General features: G+C 41.1%; 1 protein-coding gene across 1 annotated transcript; it reads right to left on the minus strand.

The window, feature by feature from the left end:
• Positions 1–869: 869 nt before the first annotated feature.
• On the minus strand, positions 870–18,571 carry st8sia3 (ST8 alpha-N-acetyl-neuraminide alpha-2,8-sialyltransferase 3). Its single transcript, XM_070989251.1, has 4 exons — positions 16,050–18,571; positions 6,554–6,673; positions 3,879–4,436; positions 870–1,446 (listed from the first exon to the last, which is right to left on the minus strand). The coding sequence occupies exons 1-4, from the start codon at positions 16,301–16,303 to the stop codon at positions 1,164–1,166; spliced, it is 1,215 nt and encodes a 404-aa protein (XP_070845352.1). The 5' UTR covers positions 16,304–18,571; the 3' UTR covers positions 870–1,163.
• Positions 18,572–23,321: the final 4,750 nt, after the last annotated feature.

A 23,321-nucleotide genomic window follows, 5' to 3' on the forward strand; every position in this document is an offset into this window, starting at 1 on the left:
TGACTGGAGCCACTGACAACATTTAGATTTATTTGTAAGTGGCCACCATAACTGCACGTCCTGTTCACATTACTGATCAGCATGTCTAATCAGGTGGAACACTGATGTTGGAACCTCCTACCTGATCACCTACCATATGTGCATCATCTAAGTTGTGAGACAACAAGCTATGATTGGTCAGGATTTCATGTGTGGTCTGTCATGTCTCTCTGCAACAATATGTGACACTATGATCATCAAATGTGACGCAGTGACCACGTCAAAGGGCAAAGATACTGTGCAGTCTGATCCCAGCATAAGAATGGTTTAGGTGACTCTGCGACTATAGTCGAACTATGAATAACCACATTGCTGTCTTACAAGGCTTCAGACAGAAGCAGGACAGCCTTAAAACAATGCAAGGGCTTGTGTTGGTGGTAGCATGTTGCTTCAGGTACGAGTGAAGCGATGAAGTACAATCCAGGAAGTCCAGTTTGAGTAACAATTCCATGAGTTTGAAGGCTTATCAGATGCTAAAAAACTGCACAGCGGTTTAGAATAATATGAGCTCTGGAAAGTTATCAGTGACAATTATTTTCTCTACCATTGAATCTATGAGTATGTGCACTTGCACATATACTGGACAAAGCTGCATTGAATTACGGCAAACACTGAGCCAGGTTCAGCTTTTTCTTCCACGGCCCCCTGCGTCTGGAGCCAAACTGCTTCAGCACAGTAGTCTCATGAAAATGAATCAGGGATCTACTGTTTTTAATGCCTTAGTTTTAAAGTCAGTCTGCAGATTTGTAGCTGTAGTGCTGAGAGTAATGAGTGATAAAAACACCATTAAGCAATTCAAGGTTGTGATATTATGCTGAAGTGCAACCTTTTCCACAAAGCTATCCGCAGTGGTTATCTTCTTTAAATTCAAAAAGAAATGAGTAGCCTCCTTGCATCTGGAGCTTTTGCTCATCTTGAACACAGGATCATGGGATTTTGCTTCGGGATCTTGGACAAAAAATATTTTAGGAACCTATTGCAGCAACTCAGCCTAAGAGCCAAGATTTTGCTTTTGGCCAAACCGCATGAATCCTTCCCTTCTGCTTCATCATCTTGACAGCTCTGGCCTGTGGAAGTGTTGGAGAGGAGTTTGAACAAGCGCTGTACCTGTTGCAGTTTTTGGGCTAAGCACAGTGGGAGAGGCTGAGCTTCAGCAGTCCCTCCATATGCATCTTGTAGAGGAGTTTGAACTCGGCGGGCAGCTGATGGGATTCCTGCCACTTGGTGGTGAACTTGGTGCCCTTCTTGTCGTAGTAGTGGTATGGCAGCTCCTTACCTGTATTAGGGTCCCAGCCAAAGGGCCAGAAACCATACAGGTGGATCTGGTCGCACATGGAGGACGCCAATGTGTACATCAGGATGCCAGTGCTCAGGCGCTTCGGCGACAGCTGTTTGGTTTTCCAGTAACTGTTGAGTATAAGTGAGGACAACGATTATATATTAAGAGAGCCTTACATTTTTCAACATGTGTAGATCCTAAGTCACTCAAAAGGGTAAAATACTTGAATTCAATCATGAATAGACCAAAGTGAAGCTCTTACATGTTTACTCTGCTGCTCAGTCGGCCCTTATGTTAATGATTCAGGATTTAAATGACTTCATTTCATGTTTTTTATCAAGTCATGGTTTTTGTATTTTGTGTTGTTGTGTTGTGAAAAAGCAATTTATTTAAAGGCTTTCACATTCTCAATTGGTTTTTATTAGAGACAGACCTTTATTTCTATTTATCCATGTTTAATATGTATATACTATCATATTTTAGTGAGAAGTATTTATGTTTTCTGACCTGCTTCTGTTTTCATTTGCTGTTGATGTTACTGTCTGTTAATACAAACAATGCCAACATTTCCTCCATGTTTACCTGTTATCTTGATTAATTCAGTGTTCACACACATTACATAACACTATCTGCAACTCCACAGCAGACATGACATGGTCATCTCTCTGCTGCTCAGACTTTCTCCACGACACAGGTCTCAAACTCATTCCACAAAGGGCTGAGTGGCTGAAGGTTTTCTTTCCAACCAAGCAGCAGCACACCAGACTTGATTCATTTCATTAGCTGATCTCAGTCTTCAGACAGCTGATTGGTCAGACTGCATGCTCTTGATTGGTTGGAGGAAAAACCTGCAGCCACACGGCCCTTTGTGGAATGAGTTTGAGATGCCTGCTCTACAATAACAGAAATACTGTTTTCACTCACTAATTGACTCAGATTGCTATTGCTTAGTCATTTTTGATCACTGTTAAGCTATGGTCAGTGAAAGTCAACACTTCCTGTCTACATGTTAAAAGTAAAAGTCTTCCTGCAGCTCAACGACCATAATATGTGCATAACTACTAGGCTCTTAAGCAAATCACCAGTAGGAAATATTCAGTTTCACTGCTACCTTAATAGCAATAGAAAAATTGACAGTAATCAGAATTCATCAGTGAATGAAAATGGGATTTCTGTTAGAGAACAAACACTGAGGGTAGCAGAGTGGTGAGTGTAACATATCACTGTAGCTGCACTGATGAAATTAGTGCTGTAGAAATCTTCATTTTGCCAAATTTACCATGTCAGCTACTAAACTGCAGGTAATTCTGATTTTTGCCAAACAAGAAAAACAATGTAGAATTAGACTCCATTCAAAATGAACTGTTGCTGAAATGATTGACTTGACTGGTGACTGAATTGACAAAACAACAACAACAACAACAACAACAACAACAACAACAACAACAACAACAACAACAACAACAAAAAACACCTAATCTGACCACTACTGGTGCTTTCGTGAGGCAGTCCTGTTGTGGAGCTTCACAGAGGGGTAACTCTCCAACCCAGCCTCAACAAAAGCATTTCCAAGAGTCCTTGAAGTGCTGAAAGCCGTCTGAGCTGCTTAAACGTGGTAATTCTTCCAGAGCAGGTAGTTTTAATGGGATTGGTGAAGATTAGGCTACTGTACGAACAGCTTATTCTTCTGCTACAACACTAAGCACCGGACCTAAATCCCTCTCCACACACACACAGTTTCAGCTCTGTGCCATACCGTTCACTAAATAGCTGTTTCCTTATAATCTGGCTTTGGAGTCTAAATCTCCTCTTTGCCATATAGAGCAAAGCTCAGTACAATACTACCACACCTTGGTTTCCACAAACTACTGGAAATAGGACAGAAATGCACAGGCGACACATTTTGAACACAGACCGGTCCTGCAACGCGTGTCCTGCTTTGGGAGGCAGTGTTGCCCATCCTTACGTATAAAATTTGGATTATTGTCAAATTTGGAATAACATTGGGATATTAATGTGTATGTAAGTGTAGTCCCTGTCTACTGTCTACCCCGACTACTTCCATATAACCTACACAGCACTTCTTTTGTTTTAGATCATTTGTTTTTGTCATTTCTGCTTTTGGCAGCTGGAGAGAGAGAGGAATGGAAGGTTAGAGAGGACGCTACAGGCTGTACTAAATGAGCTACCACGGCACCCCACTGAGCCTTTTTTTTTTTTTTTTTTTTACAAACTTTGAAATCATTTCATGGGATTTGTCAATAATTTAGAAAATGCAATCTGTATCTGGTATCTGGATCATGACAAATGTATGTCAATGCAGGTGTTAATGCATGAGGAATGTACTGCAATCAGAACATAGTTGAAATGTCACCTAACTCTATTTCTCCCTGCCATCTCAAGAAAGCCCAGTGAAAAGCTCTTTTCACAAACAAGACAAGCTCTTTTTTTTAGCAAAGGAACATTACGTAGAACCCATCCAGAGGCAGATCCCAGGTTAATATCAGGTGGAGATGGGGTCTTTGTTGTAATGCATAGCAGTGTTACAGTCACATCTTACTTGTTGATATACTGCATGATGTTTCCAGGCCAGGCCAACTGGACCTTCAGCTGACCTCGATGTTCTACAAAGAAATCGACCAGTGTCCTCGTCACTGTGGCTGATGTGTGGAAGAAAAATGCCGGGATCCAGAGGATGGCGCCGTCCAGCTTCTTCAAACTCAGGAAGAAGTTGTTCCTGTCCTGCACAGTCAGTAAATTGTTGTAGTATTTCTCCAGTATACTTGGATTAAAGGTTGTCATGTTGGTCCGTCGCCCAACGTCCTTCTTAAAGATCTCTGTAGGTGCGAAGTTGCAACGGAAGACATAGTCAAACTTCTCAATCTGAGCACCACAGCGCGAGCCGGTTAGGATGCCGCTGTTGCCAACCACTGCACAGACATTATAGTGCTTGTTGAGGATCGGTGAGGTCTCAGGGAGGAGCGAGCGGAAGTTCTCGCCAATGGAGAAGACGTACTTGTGGCTGGAGTAGTCATAGTGCATCAGCTGTCCAATGCGGACTGAGCCTCGTGTCAGTGTGAAGTTGTGGGGGATGTCAATGTACTGAGAGATCTCTTTTCTGCAAGACAAAAAAGACATTTTTACACTCGTCTGCACATGGAAATCTACAGAGGGGTTGGACACAGTTATAGCTATACCTACTCAGTGAAATGGTGCTGGATAAAATGTAGATTATCCCAGGCAGAGAAAACCATGAATCTTCCAAAATAAAGCAACCCAGCATATGAAAACCATGGGTACACTTGTTGTTAATATGTCCACTCCCTGTAGTTTATGGGATATCAGTGAAAAATAAGAAAACATTTTAGGGGAACCTACACAGAAACACTCGACGGTTTAACATCTGAAAACTTAATAACAGTACCTTCATTTCAATATTACAGATGCTTTTTTAGGTTAGAAACCATTTCCAGCAAATATATTGCAAAGTTAAAGGCACAGTTCACCAAAATTACAAAAATAAAAAGATCAGTGATGACAACAAGCAGAAGATTTTGGACAAGAGCAATGAGGTCATCAGAACCAGACTGCTGAGAAGGATGAGTAGGAACATTAATAGAAGGAGCTGTAGAAGGTGTGCAACCCCATCATCACTGTGGCATACCACCAGCTGAGGAGTGGTATCGAGGAGGTTGACTAAACATTTCATCACTTCAGCTGCTGCTTCTGAGAGATGTTTTCAAAGAACGTATCCCTCTTGTAGCACGAGCTAAAGAGTGCAATTTAAAGAATTCTGTTGAAAAATGGAACATTTTTCTCATTTTCTGCCTCAGCACCAGAGTCCTGATAACAGAAATCTCAGAGACAAATCTCTCTAAACCTGGACTTATAAATCAGAACTACTTGCATGACTAGAAGCAAGAAAATATGTTTTGTTATTGTTTGTAATGCAGCATTGCTCATCAAGGAATTTAAGCTGATTTTACAGCTCTGCTCATTGTGTGGTACAGTCACAACTCTGGATGAGACAGTTGGCACAGTCACAACAAAATGTAACTGTAATAACACTGGATTTAAGGAAAAAAGCCCATGACTGCAAGATCCCTCCTTCATCCCTAGTGTTTCTACTGTTTTCACCTCTCAAGCGAGTCCTGTTTATCTTTCTGTTTGAACTACTCACCAGCCCACCTTCAGTCACTCCACTCATCAACTACACCTGCAGCCTGCAGTATCTAAACGCCGGTCCCTCTCAAGTCTTTGCCAGATTGTTCTGTGCGTCATAGTGGTACTACTTTCCGTCAACTCTCCCAGTTCTCTATAATTCTTGCTGTCCTCCTGCTGTTTTTGAACCTAGCTAACCCTGTTTTACCTGTGCTTCAGGGCCATTATCTCTTGCCTTCCTGGTTTGCCTGCTATGTCCTGACCCTTGTCAGTCTCCAGTGTTCCTTCTGAAGATTTCATCCACTGCCTGTCCTGCTCTGCTGTTTGCCTCTGATTCACAATACACAATCCATCCGACCCCACTAACCTTACAAAAAATTACTCTTGGTTGAACTTCTACATTTTCTCAGAGTCTGAGTTCTACATTTTTCTCTTGAGTAACGACCTAAAACTTAACTATGATGGGTTTAATCCCAGTACTTAAAAGATCTGATGAGCTATGGACACAATAAAACCATTTAATACCAGTCCTGCATTTAAATTCTGTTCTTCAGTCACACAATGTCATCATAATCATATGATTATGATGACAGTGAATCAGATGTAATGTATATGATTCTCAATCTGCATTAATCATGGTTAGTATGCAGATTAATGTTTATGGATAATGGAGGAGCTGACTGCTGACATTGATGCACTTGTTCTCTGGGGTTGTTGCTGCTTTGTTTCTTCACCCTTTGGCCCCTACAAACCCGATTAAACCACATTTTGTAATATTAAAATGCATCATCAAGTAAGCATTTCATTTACTGATGCTTTCACTAAACTGATGATCACTTTATCTGTATGTGGTCAGCTCTCTGGTTGCACGAAAACTATTGCTGCTGCTGCTTCTACAAAAATATAAGCAATTCACCACTGCTCCACACACAAGCACATTGAGCTTTCAGGACCATCAAAAAGGTCCACAAACAGAGAGACTGTGTGGTGTGTGTGTGTGTGTGTGTGTGTGTGTGTGTGTGTGTGTGTGTGTGTGTGTGTGTGTGTGTGTGTGTGTGTGTGTGTGTAACCTACTTGAGCTGTATAAAAGCAGTGCTGTTGTAGCTCCATTTTGAGGAGTTCTGCAGGTCCTCGCTGAGAGCATTGGTCAGGGGAGTGAAAGCTGGATCCAGATACTTCATCGCAAGCTGGGAGCTACACAGACGAGGAGGAGATAGAAACATGGAGGTTAACCCTGCCTTCCTGTGTTAGCTGCTTCATCCACTTACACTTCCAGATGTTTTGAGGAGCATTTTAGCTCTTTTAAAACAAGGTTTGCAGACAAAACATCCCCATTTGCTTGTACTGAAACCCATTAAAGGATAATTTGTCTGGCAGGCTAAGAAACCCAGGCAGTCAGACAGGTTGTAAACAACCCAATTCATAATCTCGCCACATTACTGAAACCACTTTATTTGGAGGTAAAAGCTGTTGCACAACTCTAATTGTGATGGAAAAATGCAGAAAATTACATTTTGCAAAAGAAAACTCTATGCCAAATCAAGAAATTACACACCCTTTGGTGCTCTATGTTCCTGTTGTGCCTTTGGGAAGCAGCAAGATGATATTTGATGATGATATTTTGTTTTTCATGTTTCTTAACAAAAACAAAACGAAAGTGTGTTGAGTTCATTCATTTATTTATTCCATCATATGAAAATGCTTTTCTGGTTTGCAAGAATCAACAGAAATGGAAGACTTAATAGCTAATTGCTTGGTTTTGTTTAAATAGCTTGCACATAAATGTAAACTTGGCGTAGAAAAATCTTATTACTGTAAGTGACATCGTCTGACTGCAAGTGTTTCTTGATGTCTTCAAAAATGTGAGTCCAAGATGTCATAAATCAGAATTGTCCTTTTAGGAGCTTCAGCTGGGCTCTGCAGAAATTGCCCTCAAAGCCAAAGTGCCTCCAAAAGAAGCTGATTGAAATGTGCAAGTGTTTGAGGAGTCATTCAGCAAATATAGAGGGTTTTGTTCCTTTAGGGACGCAGCTGCAGTGAAAAACAGATTCAGTTTCATTTACACTATCAGCTCAGTGTAAACACAGACATTCAACCTCTTTCCAACTCATATATCTAGAATAAAATCAACCCAGTGCATTAATGAGCAGTAAGGCCAAACTGTTGCAGAAATTCTGTCCATCTTAGCAAGTTATTCAGAGTGAATTTGACACTTTGTATGTGGACTGAAATATACTCGTCCTTTAAGCAAATTTGCTCTCATGTACTTCTTTTTATAGTTTTATAATGATTCCTCATTGTCAAGAAAATTAAACTGCATGAGAAGTTGATTGACTTCACCTTGCTGGCAAATTTGATTTCATTTTAAAACTGAACACAAGGTCAACATACTTGATAAGATGAACACTTTTTTTTTTTTTTGCGGTGCAAGAAGCCTCTTCAAACAGCAAAACCTGGAGATTATCCATGTACTTATTTCGGCTACTTTGAAAGCTTTTTTTTTTTAATTCCTGATCTTTGCAGGGAAACCTTGACATTTTTAATGTATCTGAGTTTTTCCTGTCCACAGTGCTGTCCCTTTGTAGAATGACTTCATTCAGCCCTATGCATCTGGTACAGAATGAGGACCAGGACATGTTTAACCTAGCTCTGCACAAAAAGGGGAAGCAGAGGAAACTCAACCTAATTCCATTAAAATATATATATAAAAAACCCCCTCCTCTCTCTCACCCTCAACTGGGGTGCTGCTTTGTATGGGCATTAATGGAAGAGACTTTAGTCCATCCAGGGTCAAGGCCACCTAGAACTCTGCAGAGCAAAGTGTGAAATTGGCTTGTTGTCTAAAATAATACAACATAAAATTCAGACAGCTTTGGCATTGCCAGTATGTCTGTCATTTTCTCTCTGGATGGAATTAGGTTGGCAGTCTTTATCTGTTTCAAATCTTATGGTAAGATAGGCTAATCATGTTCTAGATCTCTCTTTGTACCAGACACACAAAGATGAAACCGATCTTCCCATCTGACCCTGAGAAATACAGATAAAGAAGATTTCCCACAATCCTGGAAAGTCGGTTTACACAGAGAACTTGCTTCTTTAACACTTATCTTCTGCCTTATACATCATAATGTCAAGGTTTCAGGTCAAGACTCTGCTATGGCAGACACAACTGGTCAAACAGTATTTGCAAGTAAATCTAAGTTTGGTTCATCTTGAATGAAGAACAAGGATGGTGGAGTTCACTGCATCAAGACAGTTCAGAGAGTGTCAGAGGGTTGATCCCTGGGATTTTGGCGATCCCAACGCCAAAATCTTATGTGATCGTTCAAACATTATTTAACTTACAGTATACTGTCCTGTCCTGCACAGCAAACTCCACCTCTGTGATGATCGGCCAGTCTAAAACAAACCGCAACGAGTATGTGTAAATACTGTTTGACCTGGATCTGATGGCAGTCAGACCTCCAGCAGCTTTATTTTGTAGTTGCAGCGTCCGCCATCTTTGTTAGGCTCAGCCAGCGAGGTGCAGTGCTGAATCAGGATCAGCATGAAATAGCTACTAATTAGAATTTGTTCAGAAGAATACTGTAGAAGTACTGCAGTTGAGACAGGATCTCACTTTGTATTAAGACTTCTTTGCTGCTCATTTGAATAATTCCAGATTTCAGAATCGCGGGCACCTGAATGAGTAATTTGGGAATAGAATTTGAAAAATGTTGTTTTACAATTAGTGTATTTCTCTACATTGCTGATTTCATGCCATTTCAAATCCAACACCACAACATCCAAAAGGCTTCAGGGAACATTCAGGGTCATAGACTCGCTGTTTTGTGTCTTGTTTGTGGCGCAAACAGTTGGATGGCTGCAGGCTTCAGCTCGGCCAAAAATAGCTGAAGCAGAAGCTACTGATGCTTTTCCAAGAAAGACCAAAGTTTCTGCAGCTACAAATGTCTAACAAAGACTCTCGCACTTCAAATGATCAACAGTAACAAAAAACTGTCTGTTTTTTTGCTCAGATAGATAGATAGATAGATAGATAGATAGATAGATAGATAGATAGATAGATAGATAGATAGATAGATAGATAGATAGATAGATAGATAGATAGATAGGGAATAGTAGTTAAAGATCAAACTCCCATAGAAAAATTAAATATATTAATATGAAGGAATAGGAAAGACAGAGCACATCCTTGCGTTTTTAATTGAAATGTCACCACTCTGTATTCACCTCAGGTCAGGTTTGCGAGGCGGCCTCTCGCTGCAGGAGGAATGTGACACAAAAATGAAAAAAATACACTCATTCTTATCTCGATCATCACCATGACTTTAAAAAGACATTTAAGTGACAGAAAGAAATATCTAAATTAGACTCTTGGTAGACCTGGCATTCAGAGGTATAGTGCATTTCAAATACTTACTCTATTATTATTATCATTATTGTAACAATAAAAAGCTCAGGATTGTGATGTAATTTGTGCTGGCAAAATAAGGAGAGAACCATTTCAACAAGTGGGGAACAGTAAAAGAATAACAAGACTGGAAAAGTGAATGCATTTAAAATAAAATGTGAAAGTACACAAATACAACCAGATTTTCAGCCACATCAACTTAATAAAACTTAGTGTTATATCCTAGTAGAGAATTAGTTTCCTCACCACTTGTGGGTCTATGTATAATACAAAAATGAACTGCCACGACAGCATTCATGTTCCCCTCAGGATGAATCAAAGTAACAACAATACAGTGTGGCAGCTTGCAGAGCCAGCACACTCAGGCGTCCTCCATCACGCATAAACATGGCTTCAGTGTGTCCATTAAATTCAATGAAAATCCAATCCTTTCAGTCCAGCAGAAATTTGGGCCTGATGGTGGTGCTGCAGGAAAGGTCAGGGGCTCCCCAAGATCATTTGGAGTATCCTCTTTTCACTGTAATTTGGCCAGTATTTTTTCAGTGGACATCAGAGATCAAAAGATAGATTAACACCCTCGCACCCACTGACTGCACTGCATTCAGAGCAAAGCCAAAGATTTCTCCAAATCACCATGTTCCTGATGATAAACTCTCACTCCACACCAACACAGCAGGAAATATACATCTGTCCACTAGCAGAACGTTTTCTCTTCAAAATGCTGCTCTCCTTCACATCTAACTCACTCTGAACATAACCTTGGCCTGAAATGACGGCGAGCAGAGAGGAAAACGATTACAGGCGGGACGAAAATGAATGCCACTCTCATACTATAAATCAGAGTCAAGGACGGCTTGCTGGCCTGCAGAACCTTCATCAAACGACGCTGTTTTAGCATCACACTCTGGACCTGACCGAACATGTCACACAACAAAGATTTACAGAATGATTTTCCATGGAGTTGTGGTGCAGTGACCCCACTGAAACACGCAAAAAAATATATATCAGACAGCTTTCCTGATATCAACACACATCCTGTTCGGACTGGAATCAAATTAAGCAAAAATGCATTAAACCCAGGAGTAAACACACACACACACACACACACACACACACACACACACACACACACACACACGGCTCTGACCATCTAAACTCGTTGTGGAGGTGCTCAGACACACCCCCTCGTTAACAACAGAATTTTGTTCCTTTGGTTTCTTTCATTAACCTCCTATAAAGTTCCAAGGTTTTCCAAGTTTCTTGAGGTTTTTAATTTCAATCTTAAGATGAATGAATAGATGGTAAAATGTGAGCACGTCATCAACACACAATGTGTGTAGCTTTTGTCACAATTAAAGTCTCATTTTCATAGTGTGCTTGTTTTGCACTTAGTATAGTGCAAACTATGTGATTCACCATTTGGGCTGACAGGACGGGCATGAAACTCTCCTGGAAACAAAAGATTAAAATGAAAATATCTGGGGAAAAGTTCAAAGCAATTACATTTCCAAAGTTGCTTTTCGACAAGAGACATCCTAGCTAACCTGTTTTGCTGCAGCGACAAAGTGTTCAGAATTTGCTCCCATTCTGATTCACGCCTCTGACTGAGCTCTCCTCCATGGCGATGGTGGCTGAGGCTCATGAATATTGTAGTTTTACCATATGATTGTTGCTGGGCGATGAATAACATTGGGGGAAACACCAGCAGCCTCTCCTACTCACTGCCAATTTAACTTCCAACAATACTTTTCATACTTCTTTAGGCTTTATTCTTAATACTTTCTTCAGAGATCTTCTTGCGTCTGTTGAACCACAATACACACTTTTATTCCAATGGTTCACAGCTAGAGTAGATCCTGTTTCCTTTGTGCAATGCACTGTGGGACGGTAATGCATATTGACTTTAAGTACACCATAAATTCTCAAGTATTGCCAAGGGCCTTCATTTACGTCGACAGCAAAGAAAATTAGGTATGTTTTTATATTAGAGACTTATATTAGAGACAAGCTTTTATTATTTATTTCTCTGTTTTAGAAGTATATTTCATGAGATTTCTGGTCTGCTTCTGTTTAAATATGTTGTTGATGGTGTTTGCCATTACTGGTAACTCAACACTTGCTCCATGTTCACCTGTTGTCTTCATAAATTCAGTATAATGTGCTTTGTTTAATGTGTTATGTTTCGCTGTCTGTTACATGTGTGAGCTGCAGCAGTTCAGTGCAACTCATCCTCATACATAAATACCTGAACAGGTCAATTGCCAATAACTCACAATACAACATATCTGAGGGGTCCAAAAATATATTTCTGGTCATTGGAGAGTCCCAGTGACTGGTGTACCGGACCTTTGTCGCCTCGTTGTTAACATTGTGGAACAGTCACAGTTTGCTAAGGGTGAGGCAGCAAAACTTCTCTGTTAGGAAAAGATCATGGTTTGGGTTAAAAGCATTACTGTTATGTACATATGTACTTTTTGTAAGTTAAAATGAGTAAGCGTTCACATTTCGTTCTCACAGGACATGAATAAAGGTCTCCTGCGTGAAAGTCCTTTTTTATTTGACTCAACCATCCACCTCCTCAATGTGCAGATGACCTATACAGCCGTTTTTCTGGTGAGGTTCAGCGAGGTAGCTGTCAGGCGCCAGGTCAGCAGTGTGTGCCACGCAGAATACATCAGTACAACAACACTGTTACACTCACCGTTCTTAATACCAAGAACTCTATTGCTGCTACTGTTGTTAAAAAATGCAAACAATTAGTTGAAACAAATATATTTTTAGTCTTTAGCCCATAGAATCTATAAAAGTGAAAAAAATAACATGATAGTAGATAGGCTTAAGGAGAAACAGAAGAGGTGTGAGTTAATGAGCTGATCTAGTCCACAGCTGTGGGATTAAGTGACAGATGCCCTGTTTTCCTTCAGGCTGATATACAGTCAAATTCAATTAGCAAACACACTCACATGTACGACATTTGGACGAGTTTATTGGGCAAAGCTTATTAAAAACAATTCCATAAAAGAAGCATGAGAGACGTGAGTGATGAGGTACAGTCTGTCTGATTATACTGTATATCTATGATAAAATGTATGAATAAGATCTTTGCTATCTGCCAGAAAATATAAATCTGAACTGGATCTGACATTTTGATCAGATCAGATTTTTGATCAGAGCAGTAACAGTAAGTACTTCATTCTCCAATAAGGAAAGCATCGGAGGCTTATGTGTACTATTTAAGATAGTGTCTGGTAGAGGAAGCTGCTGATGATGTGTGGTTTCTTAGTTTAGCACAGAATCTTACTCTTCCTTTGTAAACTATTCGGTCGTCTTGAATCATCTGTTGCTCTGAAGCGACAGTGTCAAGTAAACTTAGTGGAAAAACAATAAAATTGTAGCAGTGGCTATGATAGTAGATATAAATTGGTTGTAGTAGTATGTAGTTGCAGCAGCAGTAATAATACCAATAGTAGGCTAGTGGTGTTACTGCTAGTACTAGTTGTATAGTAAGAGTAGGAGGAGGAGGAGGAGGAAGAGTAAAAATGCTAGAAGTAATAATAGTGGGAAAAGCAGTGGTAGAGGAAGTAGCCATGGTGGGAAAACAGTAATTACTACTGTACAAATAGGCCTATATGTGGTAATATAGTATTTAATGGCCTGTCCTTTTAGAGTGCTTTTCTAGTCTTACTGACCACTCAAAGTGCTTTTACAACACAAGTCAGCATTCAGCCATTGACATACACACTCACAAACTGATGGCACAGCATCAGGAGTTCAGTATCTTACCCAAGGATACTTTGACATGGAGACTGCAGGTCAAACCACTGGCCTCCTGATAAGTGGATGGCCGCTCCACCTCCTGAGCCACAGCTTTACTGAATCAGTGGCTTAGTTTCTACTTATTAGTGGTGTTACTGCTAAAAGAAGCGCCGTAATAGTAGTAGTGGTCGTAGTGGAATATTTCTAATATTTAAAATGTATAATAAACATGTTTCCACATTAAGGAGGGAGGTGGAGATGTGATGCAATTAGCCTAGCTTAGCTTAAATACTGGAAGCAGGGGGAAACAGCTAGCCTGACTGTCCAAATTTCAAAAACACACAAGCACCTATAAAGCTCATAAATGAACATGTTGTGCCTCATTTAATTCTGACAGAAAGCTGTTGGTTAGAGGGTTACAGAGTAATGTGCTGCAATGATTTCTTCTACAGGGAAGTCAGTGTTCAGTTGCCTGTATATATTTTGTCCCCCTCCACTGAGCAGAGCGTTTAGGCACCTGTAATCACTGGTCCAACATCTCATAACTTGCTCATGGATAACCAAACCTGGTCATTTTATTTCATGTCTGCTAATATGTTGTTTACATGACAACTGAGCTACTGCGGCTAATGCTAGCAGCTGTGTGTTTTCTCCTCACTGTGAGCTCTGTGAGATTTCAGCTCTCTAAATCACTTGGTTTTTAAATACCTGAACTGATTGGTGGATTGTGAGCATCTGAGGCAAAGTGGTTACTGTTTTCAAAATTAATGTCTATGATGTTATGCTACTCACCTCCATACTTGATACACAATATAGCCAAAAGTTTGTGGACACTTGAACATTACAAATGCATGATCGATATCCACATGAATTCAAAACCTCCACTCCTCTGGTTTTTAGGCTTCCACAAATATTTTAACACATGGCTGCAGGGATTTGCTCCTATTCAGCCACAACAGCATTGACAAGGTCTTACACTGATGTTGGGCGATGAGGCCTGACACACAGTCGGTAAACCAGTTCAACCCTGCCTGCATGTCTGTCTCTCTGTCTCTCTCTCTGACTGCATTTCTGTCTGTCTGTCTGTCTGTCTGTCTGTCTGTCTGTCTGTCTGTCTGTCTGTCTGTCTGTCTGTCTGTCTGTCTCACTCACTCTCCCTCTCTTGCTCTTCCTCTCTCACCCAACCGGTGGAGGCAGATGGCCGCCCACCCAGAGTCTGGTTCTGCTCGAGGTTTCTGCCTGTTAAAAGGAAGTTTTTCCTCGCCACTGTCGCCAAGTGCTTGCTCATGGGGGAATTGTTGGTTTCTTTGTAGATAAAAGAGCTTGGTCTGTACCAGCTCTATATGGAAAGTGTCCTGAGACAACTTCTGTTGTGATTTGGCGCTATACAAATTGAATTGAACTGAATTGAATTGAATTGAATTGAATTGAATTGAACTGAACTGAACCCTAAGATGTTGGATTGGCTTGAGGTCAGAGCTAGGAGTGTGGCCAAAGCCCACAGTAAGCGTGGAGGTAGATGGTGGATTGGCAAGTACTGCACACAACTTTTGTGCTGGCACTGGAGCTTGCATCCTGTCAAAATCCACAACTTAATGTCCACTTTTTAAAAATCGCAATTCTTCCCTCACCTTAACCACACCGTAAAGCAGATGCCATTCACAGATAATATCCTTTTGTACATTGAAAAACATTGATATTAACGTGGAGTTTTGCAGAGTGATGTAGTATCAGCAATCAGGGTTACATGAAGTTAGAAGCACACTTTTGTTGACAATATCATTGTACATTGTAGCTTTAGAATTCCTCTTTATTGGAACGATGGGGCATATAGCTTTAACCATGCTCTACCAAAATCACACTAAGCAATGAAAATAGAGGTATCGACATACTTTGGGATTTACAGTGTGTAAATAACTGAAACTGTTTTAATACAATATGGAGACTGAGAAACAGTGATTACAGTGATTAGCCAAGCTATAGAGAATGATAAATACTGCATGAAAGCACAGCAGTACAGTCTGTGAGCTGTCAGGCCTGAGAGAGCAGAGGCCTTCATGACTCTGACCAGCACAACTCCTCCCTGAGATTCTTCAGGAGACATAATGCATCTATTTTTCTGGTTTGATTGCTTTATCCAGCCACAAAGTAAAGGATGGGTGTGCAACTGAGAGAGCTATAAAAATCAATAAGATCACTGATGAAGATTTAAGACTCATTGTGAACGTAAACAATCAAGAAATGCCAGAAGACACAAACTGCATCAACTCTAAGAGACATTCAGCTGGGTTTTCTACCCTGTCAGCATACACCTGAAATAATCTAAAAATAAAACCTATAACTCAGCTAATCTGATGCAAACCAACAGTCAGCCTAGCACAGCACGGCCTGGCCTGGACTCACCGAAACCCTGCGTGGAACATGGAAATCCTGGATCCTCCATTAGGTCCGTATCTGGGGGTGCTGAGCAGGAAGTCCTTCTTGATGGACACGTAGCTGATGAGCGACAGGATGAGCAGCGCCACGCTGAACATGACGAGCCCCAGCGCGCTGGCTATTCGCACCATCCTGCCTCGCTGCGGGCACCAGCCCCCCCGGACCAGAGGCTCACTGACGGGCCAGGACCAGGAGACAGCGAGCACCCAGGCGCAACGCATCCGCGGCAGAGCGAGGGCGTAGACGCGAAAACGACGCGTGCTGCACGCAGATTTCAAATTCTATGTAAGTGGCACGAGCAGATTCGGCGGTGCGGCAGCAGTGACGCATGGGCGGCGAACAGGAACGCAGAAACGCTAAAGGCCTGACAGGCGAACAAGAACGCGCAAACCACGGATTTACGGACGCTTTCAGCAGAGGCCATGAAGGCTACAGAATCCATGTGTGGAGCAGGAGTGACGAGCGGCAGGCCGCGTTTTTGTAGCCGGTTTCATAACCTAAATATGAGGCAAGGAGGTGGCGACGCGTCTGCAGAGGAAAAGGCGTAGGAAGCACGAGCGTGACGCATTGACAGTCCGTGAATCGCAGAGAGGAGAGCAGAGGAGGGAGGAGGGAGTCGTGGAGGGTTTCCTGCAGGCATGCAGAGTTAGATTACAGTCGGTTTCATAACCTCAAGGCGGTGAAATGAAGCGGCAACACGCGACGTCCTGCAGGGAGAATGGTGGCGACCGGCGGATGCTGCTCCCTCTCCTCATCTGCATCCTGGGCGTCTCTCTCCTCCTCTCCGGTAGTCTAATTAATTAAGCCGGAGTGTCGCTGTAAGGGAGACGCGGCTCTTGTATCGCGGTAATCAGATAAACAGCAGCAGCAGCATCCAAGGCGGAGCTCTGCGTCCTGATGGAGGCAGGGAGACGCAGAGAGAGAGGATACCTGCCGCTGAGGCAGACCACAACTCACATCTTAACAAACATACAAAAACACATGTTTCTGCTCAAGTCAGAGCAGAAATCCGTTTCTGTGGAGAGATTATATCCCGTATGTGCATGTATATAGATCCAATATCTGCTTTTGAGCTATAGGGTCTAAGTTTGTTTTGGAAATATTTATGTAGCCTATTTCTATGCTAGGCTTTATGTTGTTTATATATTGTGCCATACGTTTTCATGTATTAAAACTAAATGTATCTGACATGTGATTTTGATATGTTCTTATTTTCTTCATGTTATAGGTGAAAATTAGCCAACTTTATTAAGGCACATCAAGGCCTATGTACAATCTGAAGTACACATATGTAGCTCAAACGAAGCATCATATGTGATTTTCACTTTGTTTTGTAAAACATTTGAAAATGAAATGACATTTTCTTTATAATCTAAAATATTTAATTATTTCACAGATGTGTGAAGGACAAAATGTTTTAGTTTGCTGTGGTATCAAAATCAATAACAGTAGAAGTGTGCAGTCATGCTAAAGGCTCTGTGTGGCTGTACAGTACTTAGCTGTGCTTTGAGCTAAATGCTAACTTCAGCATTCTAATATACTCATAACAATGACATGCTGATGTTTAGCAAGTGCAATGTTACCATGTTGACCAGCTTAGACTGGAGATATACTTGCGATATATTTAACTATGCATTCATGGGGGCATGATGACTGCCACGCGTATCCTGTGTCCATTTGGATTGGGGGTTTTTTGCGCATCCTCAGAAATTAACTACCTACGCATGATGCTAGATACACACAAACTGTAGAGGCAATATGGGTATGGTATGATGCCTGTTGCTAGAAAGTGTGACAGCGAGCTGCTTAAAATAGCATTCAGTTGTCTACATGAATGACAGATAAAAAAAACAAGTATATCTCTGGCCTGTCCAAAACACAGAGGGAGGAGGTAGGGGTCAGTGGATGTATCAACAAAATGTCAAACTTCAACATGGAACAGTGTTAATAAAGCAGTGTTTCACAGTTTGAAGCATTGACCACACTGAGCATCACTGATGGGTGTGGCTGGGTTTGGTTGGATATGGTCAAAAGTGTGCTCTTTTGCATTTTTAACCATACTCAACAGTGATGTCATGATGCACTGACACACCCTGCAGTACACCTGAACGTCACTGCCCCCCCTCCACTATCCATCTTCAAGTGTCCTATCTAATAAAGGCAAAATGGCATTTACATGGCTGTACAGTGGACCAAAGTGGTGGACTGACATTTCCATCCAGAGCCAGCTTGCAGCATGTTTTAAAGGTAAATAATCACATGAACTTTGTTATGTAATCCATACTGGTGGATGAATGGATCCAATGGACATGCCTCTACAGTCAGTGCTGGGCTGCTTTTATCCCAATCACGAAATAAATGGGTTAGTTTCATTTCAGGTAAAGTTACAGGTGGCCAAGCAGTTCCAGCTTATGATGAAAGTAATGGATTCAACACATGGTAAACTTAATGTTCCTTATTAATCATGTTACACAGATACATTCAAATACGTTCACAAAAAAAAAAAAGGCAGACAGAAGCTCTATGGACACATAAAGACAGCAGACAGAAAGACAGGCTGCTGGCACCTCAGCAGTGACCATTCTACTGGCCATAAAGGCTGACAGAACCTACACACACACACACACACACACACACACACACACACACACACACACACACACACACACACACACACACACACACAATCAGTCTCGATCTTCCCAGTCTTAAGACACAGTGTTGCAGTGTCTCCAGTGGATGCCTATAATCATGCTGAGTGACAAATTACACGATTTAATATCTCAAGGCGGCACAGCAATAATCCTTCACTGAAAGTAGATCTATGGTGAAAAGAGTGTTGGTTGTTTTGGTAACTGTGTTGTTGAACAAAGTATGAATATCATATTAAGTCTGTGCCTAAGAGACATTCTTACAGCAGATATTTCTACTGGACTTAGCAGGAAGAGCACTGGTTTTACTAATAACATCAATGATGTACCTTATTACACTTATATGTGTCAGTAAGTGAAGCCTGTGAGCCAGCATGCACAGTATGGCCCCTGCACTGTCAGCACTGAATGGAATGCAGCCATTTTTTCAGTAATGTTAGTAATTAACCTGTGTGTGTGACAACTCCATATCTGTGTCCTAACTGAGTATGCAGTGTGTTCACACTGGAAAAGTGACTCAATTATATTTAAGTATACTCAAAACAGTCCATTTGCAGGCTAAAAAAGGGGAAAATTGTGTTGATTTTTGTGCTGCATTGATGGTTCCAGTTTGATTGATGTCTGGCAACATCATCATTATCATCGCCTGTTGAGGGAAATTCTGTTTGTTTCTTATATACTAGCTAACTAATTTATATATTGAAGACCAAATATCAACATCATGAGATGAGATGAGATGAGATGGGGGATATGGAGCGTCACATGCCGTGTGACTTTTTGAGGACCAATATTTGCTGCAGGTGTTGCAGCACTGCTACCTAGATACTAATCAACAGCAAGAAATAAGGCTTCACGCTAACCAGCACCAGTCTTCTGCTGAGAGAAAATGAATGATTATGAATGTGTCAGATCCAGTTGGCTTTGAATATGTGGATGAGACATCACAGCCGCAGAGGGAGTTAAATGACAGAGACAATGGACATCACCAGTATAATACAGCGCTGCTGTCAGACAAGAAGGCCAGTGGAAAGAGAAACGGCCTATACAATAAATAGCTATCTCAGTGTAGTGCATTATGCCTTACATAACTTCATCTTATTTTGCTGCACTTTACTACAGTTATTTTTTTAGCAGAACTTTGCTTTATCTTGGTACACTTCACGTCACAGATATTTCATCATTAATGCGAGAATAATTATGATAATAATAAATACAGAGCTTGCCTCCAACATTTATTTATCTGGTTACACAAAACCATTTAACAAAAAGTTCCAATTAATATATAATACTGCTTTTGTGAGGGAAGATGCAAGAACAGAGAAAAAGAATTGAGAAATGAAAGAAGAGAAAGTAAGAGGAGAGCATTTGGGGATCAGTTAAATTAAGGAAATAAGGTGAGAGAAGAAAAGCAGACAGACTAGAAGTAAAATGATACTGAGAGGAGAGGGAGGAGATGAGGAGAGATCCAGGATGAAGATATCAGTGGTGTATCAGCTTCCGATAGACAAAACAGGCCATCAGGATTTTCTTCTTCCTCAGAGAGCAGCTGACTCTGTAATGATGCTTCTTCATCCCTCTGACCCCTGAAGAGTCACCAGCTGTCAGTATTTTGCGCTCTTTTGTCAACAGGAAGTGATGTAAAGGCATGGCCTTCTCTGCCTACGTATTACTGCTGTCATATTATAGCATGTGACACTGTAATGAAGGTATTTTTTTTATTTTATCTGCCGAGGTTTTAAAATATCTACCACTAAAATGTCTGCCTCCACCCAATACAGGAGAGATGAAAGGAGTGACATGTCTGTCTACAAAGTGTCCCTGTTATTTTGGATTACCCACAGACCTGGGACACATGGACTATTTGACATATTTGGTATCTTTGGAAATTTGCACTTCACCTCACTACACTGACTGAACTTTAATTCATTTCCCTTCACTTTATTATCCCTTCAAGGGAAATTCTCCCTTACAAACACTACAAAAGTTATGCTTTACATAAATGAATAACTATATTACATTCACTGCATCATAAGAATTTGCATATAACCATAAGAACAGCATGGGGTGCATTTGGTTTTATTGTTGTTTGTATTTTTTTATTTCAAGAGTGAAATCTTAATGGCTTGTTTCATAGTATTTTGCAACCTCCGCCTGTTCCAAAGCATTTCATGAAATGTGTCTTTCCTGCCGTCTTTTTGTTGTGTATCCATAGTCACAGTGCAGCTTCAAAAAGGGAAGGGGGTCTGGTAGCAGCTGCTGATTCAAAATAAGGGCAGTTACACGTGTAAAGTATGTTTGGTGCAGAGTGAGTAGGGTAGAGCTTCACTGCTGCTCCACTTACATAAAATGATTTTTCTCTGATTCGTTCTCTGCTGAGAATCATCAGAATTGTCCAGCAGAACCAGTGGAAGCTGTGCAGCAGCTGTGGGCCTGCTGAGGCGGCAGTGTGCTGCTCATGATCCAAAGCCGCTGACAGGAGGCAGGAGAAGAAGTGAAAAGAGAAGGCTGAAGAGACATAGAGACAAATGAATGGACATTTTAAAACAAGAACCAGCAAAATTCACATTTTTCACTTCATTTATGTTTTTAACCTAATGTTATTAACTGAGATCAATTATCTCTCCTCTAGTTGATTTTTATAGAAATGAATTGAAGCCGTCCATTTTCTGTACCGGTTATCCCTTTTCAGGGATGCGGGGTAGAGGGCGAGAGGCGGGGTACACCCTGAACTGGTCGCCAGTCGATTGCAGGGCAACACATAGAGACAGACAACCATTCACGCTCACACTCACACCTAAGGACAATTTAGAGTCACCAATTAACCTAATGAGCATGTTTTTGGTCTGTGGGAGGAAGCCGGAGTACCCGGAGAGAACCCACGCATGCACGGGAAGAACATGCAAACTTCACACAGAAAGGCCCTGCCCGGGGATCAAACCGGCAACCTTCTTGCTGTGAGGCACGCACACTACCTGCTGATCCACCGTGCCGCACAAATTGAAACCAGTCTTTAAGGCTAGTTCACTTGAGTATTTCCATATTATGCTATGTTATACTTTCCCCCCTCTACATTTCACATGGAAATATTTATATGACAGCTGCAGTTACCAGTTAAAAAGTACGATTTTACATAAAATGTATGATAAGCTTATAAAATACCATATAAATCCCCTTACAAAAAGCATTGTCTAGTTGGTCCTCAGCTGTCCAACAAAAGTGATTTCCCCTCAGAGCATCTCAGACACTCGGACAGTTAAAGTAATAGAGAGATTGAGATTTGTGTAGCAGAACATTCCAGATTTATCTTGTGCCTTTGGAGGGGGTGCAGGTTGGGAAACACTGGACAAACTATTTAACTGTATATGAAGTAGCTCAAACTAGCTCCACCTTGAGCAGCTACAACAGCAAAATGTTTTTATGATCATTCATGAGTCACAGACTTTTACTTGTAATGAAGTATTTTTACGTTGTATTGGTACTTTTACTGCAGTACAGGTTTTGAGTAGCTCTTCGACCACTGTACTATAGTACAGGTCAGGCAAATGATGAATTTGACCAGTCAAAGCCATCAGTCTCTGCCAGCGGGATTCCAGACTGAAAGTCAGTCAGCACCCTGGACAGCTCCACAATCAGCACTCTGAAAAGTGCTTACAACACTTGGCCACTTTTACTGGAAGTGACACTTGAATTGCATTCACACCTGGCACACAACACCTGATCTGTATTTGGATATTCTATCCACATGAGGTGTGAATGCATACAGAGTGCATTGTGATAAGAATACAATTGGATATTGCATTTGGGGGTGGCCGGGTATGGTTTATGATCAGATCTCAGCAGATGTAAATGCAGTCCACACGGTGTGACCACGTTCTTGTGACCAAGTAGTAGCTGTAAGAGAGACGAGAGCACATTTTAATACCAGGTGCAAGGTGCACAGGGATAAGATGTCATCCAGGTAACGTATCCAGATACACATCACAAGTTAATACCAGGTGTAATTGGGGCTAACAGTGCTAATGACAGTACAACTAAAATTCACTGTCAGAATATCAACAAGACAGAATTATCAAAAAACATAAAAAATATTTGTATTTAAAAACATACACTTTTATTGTGAAAGGATGAAGTGTGTAGCCTTCCTTTGTTCTGGCTCAGCTGCAGCAGTCCACTGAGCACTTCAGTAAAACCAAAATGAACTCATGAATCAGGTTGATCAGATTTTCATGTGAACTCTGTGATATGAAACCAGTCAGAGGAGCTCACATCTCATGAAAGAGTCAATTAATAATCAATAGTCATTAGAGCAGAGAGGAGGGTGGACGATCAGAGGTTGCAGCTCCGCCTGGGCTAGGGAAGCGTGAAATTACTAAATTACTGCCTTTTATGTACTGTACACACACACACATGCACACACATACACAAACACACACACAACAACCGGTCATAATGAGATGTGAGTAGGCCGCCTCTGACCAAAAATGAATTTTTACATTTCACATCTGAAAGAAAATCGTATATACATGCATATGATTTTCAGACATTTAATATATGTGAGTTGCACACATTTAGTCTTGGAATGTGAACA

This window comes from Chaetodon trifascialis, chromosome 20 (assembly GCF_039877785.1).
Source record: "Chaetodon trifascialis isolate fChaTrf1 chromosome 20, fChaTrf1.hap1, whole genome shotgun sequence".
Classification (NCBI taxonomy): Eukaryota; Metazoa; Chordata; class Actinopteri; order Chaetodontiformes; family Chaetodontidae; genus Chaetodon; species Chaetodon trifascialis.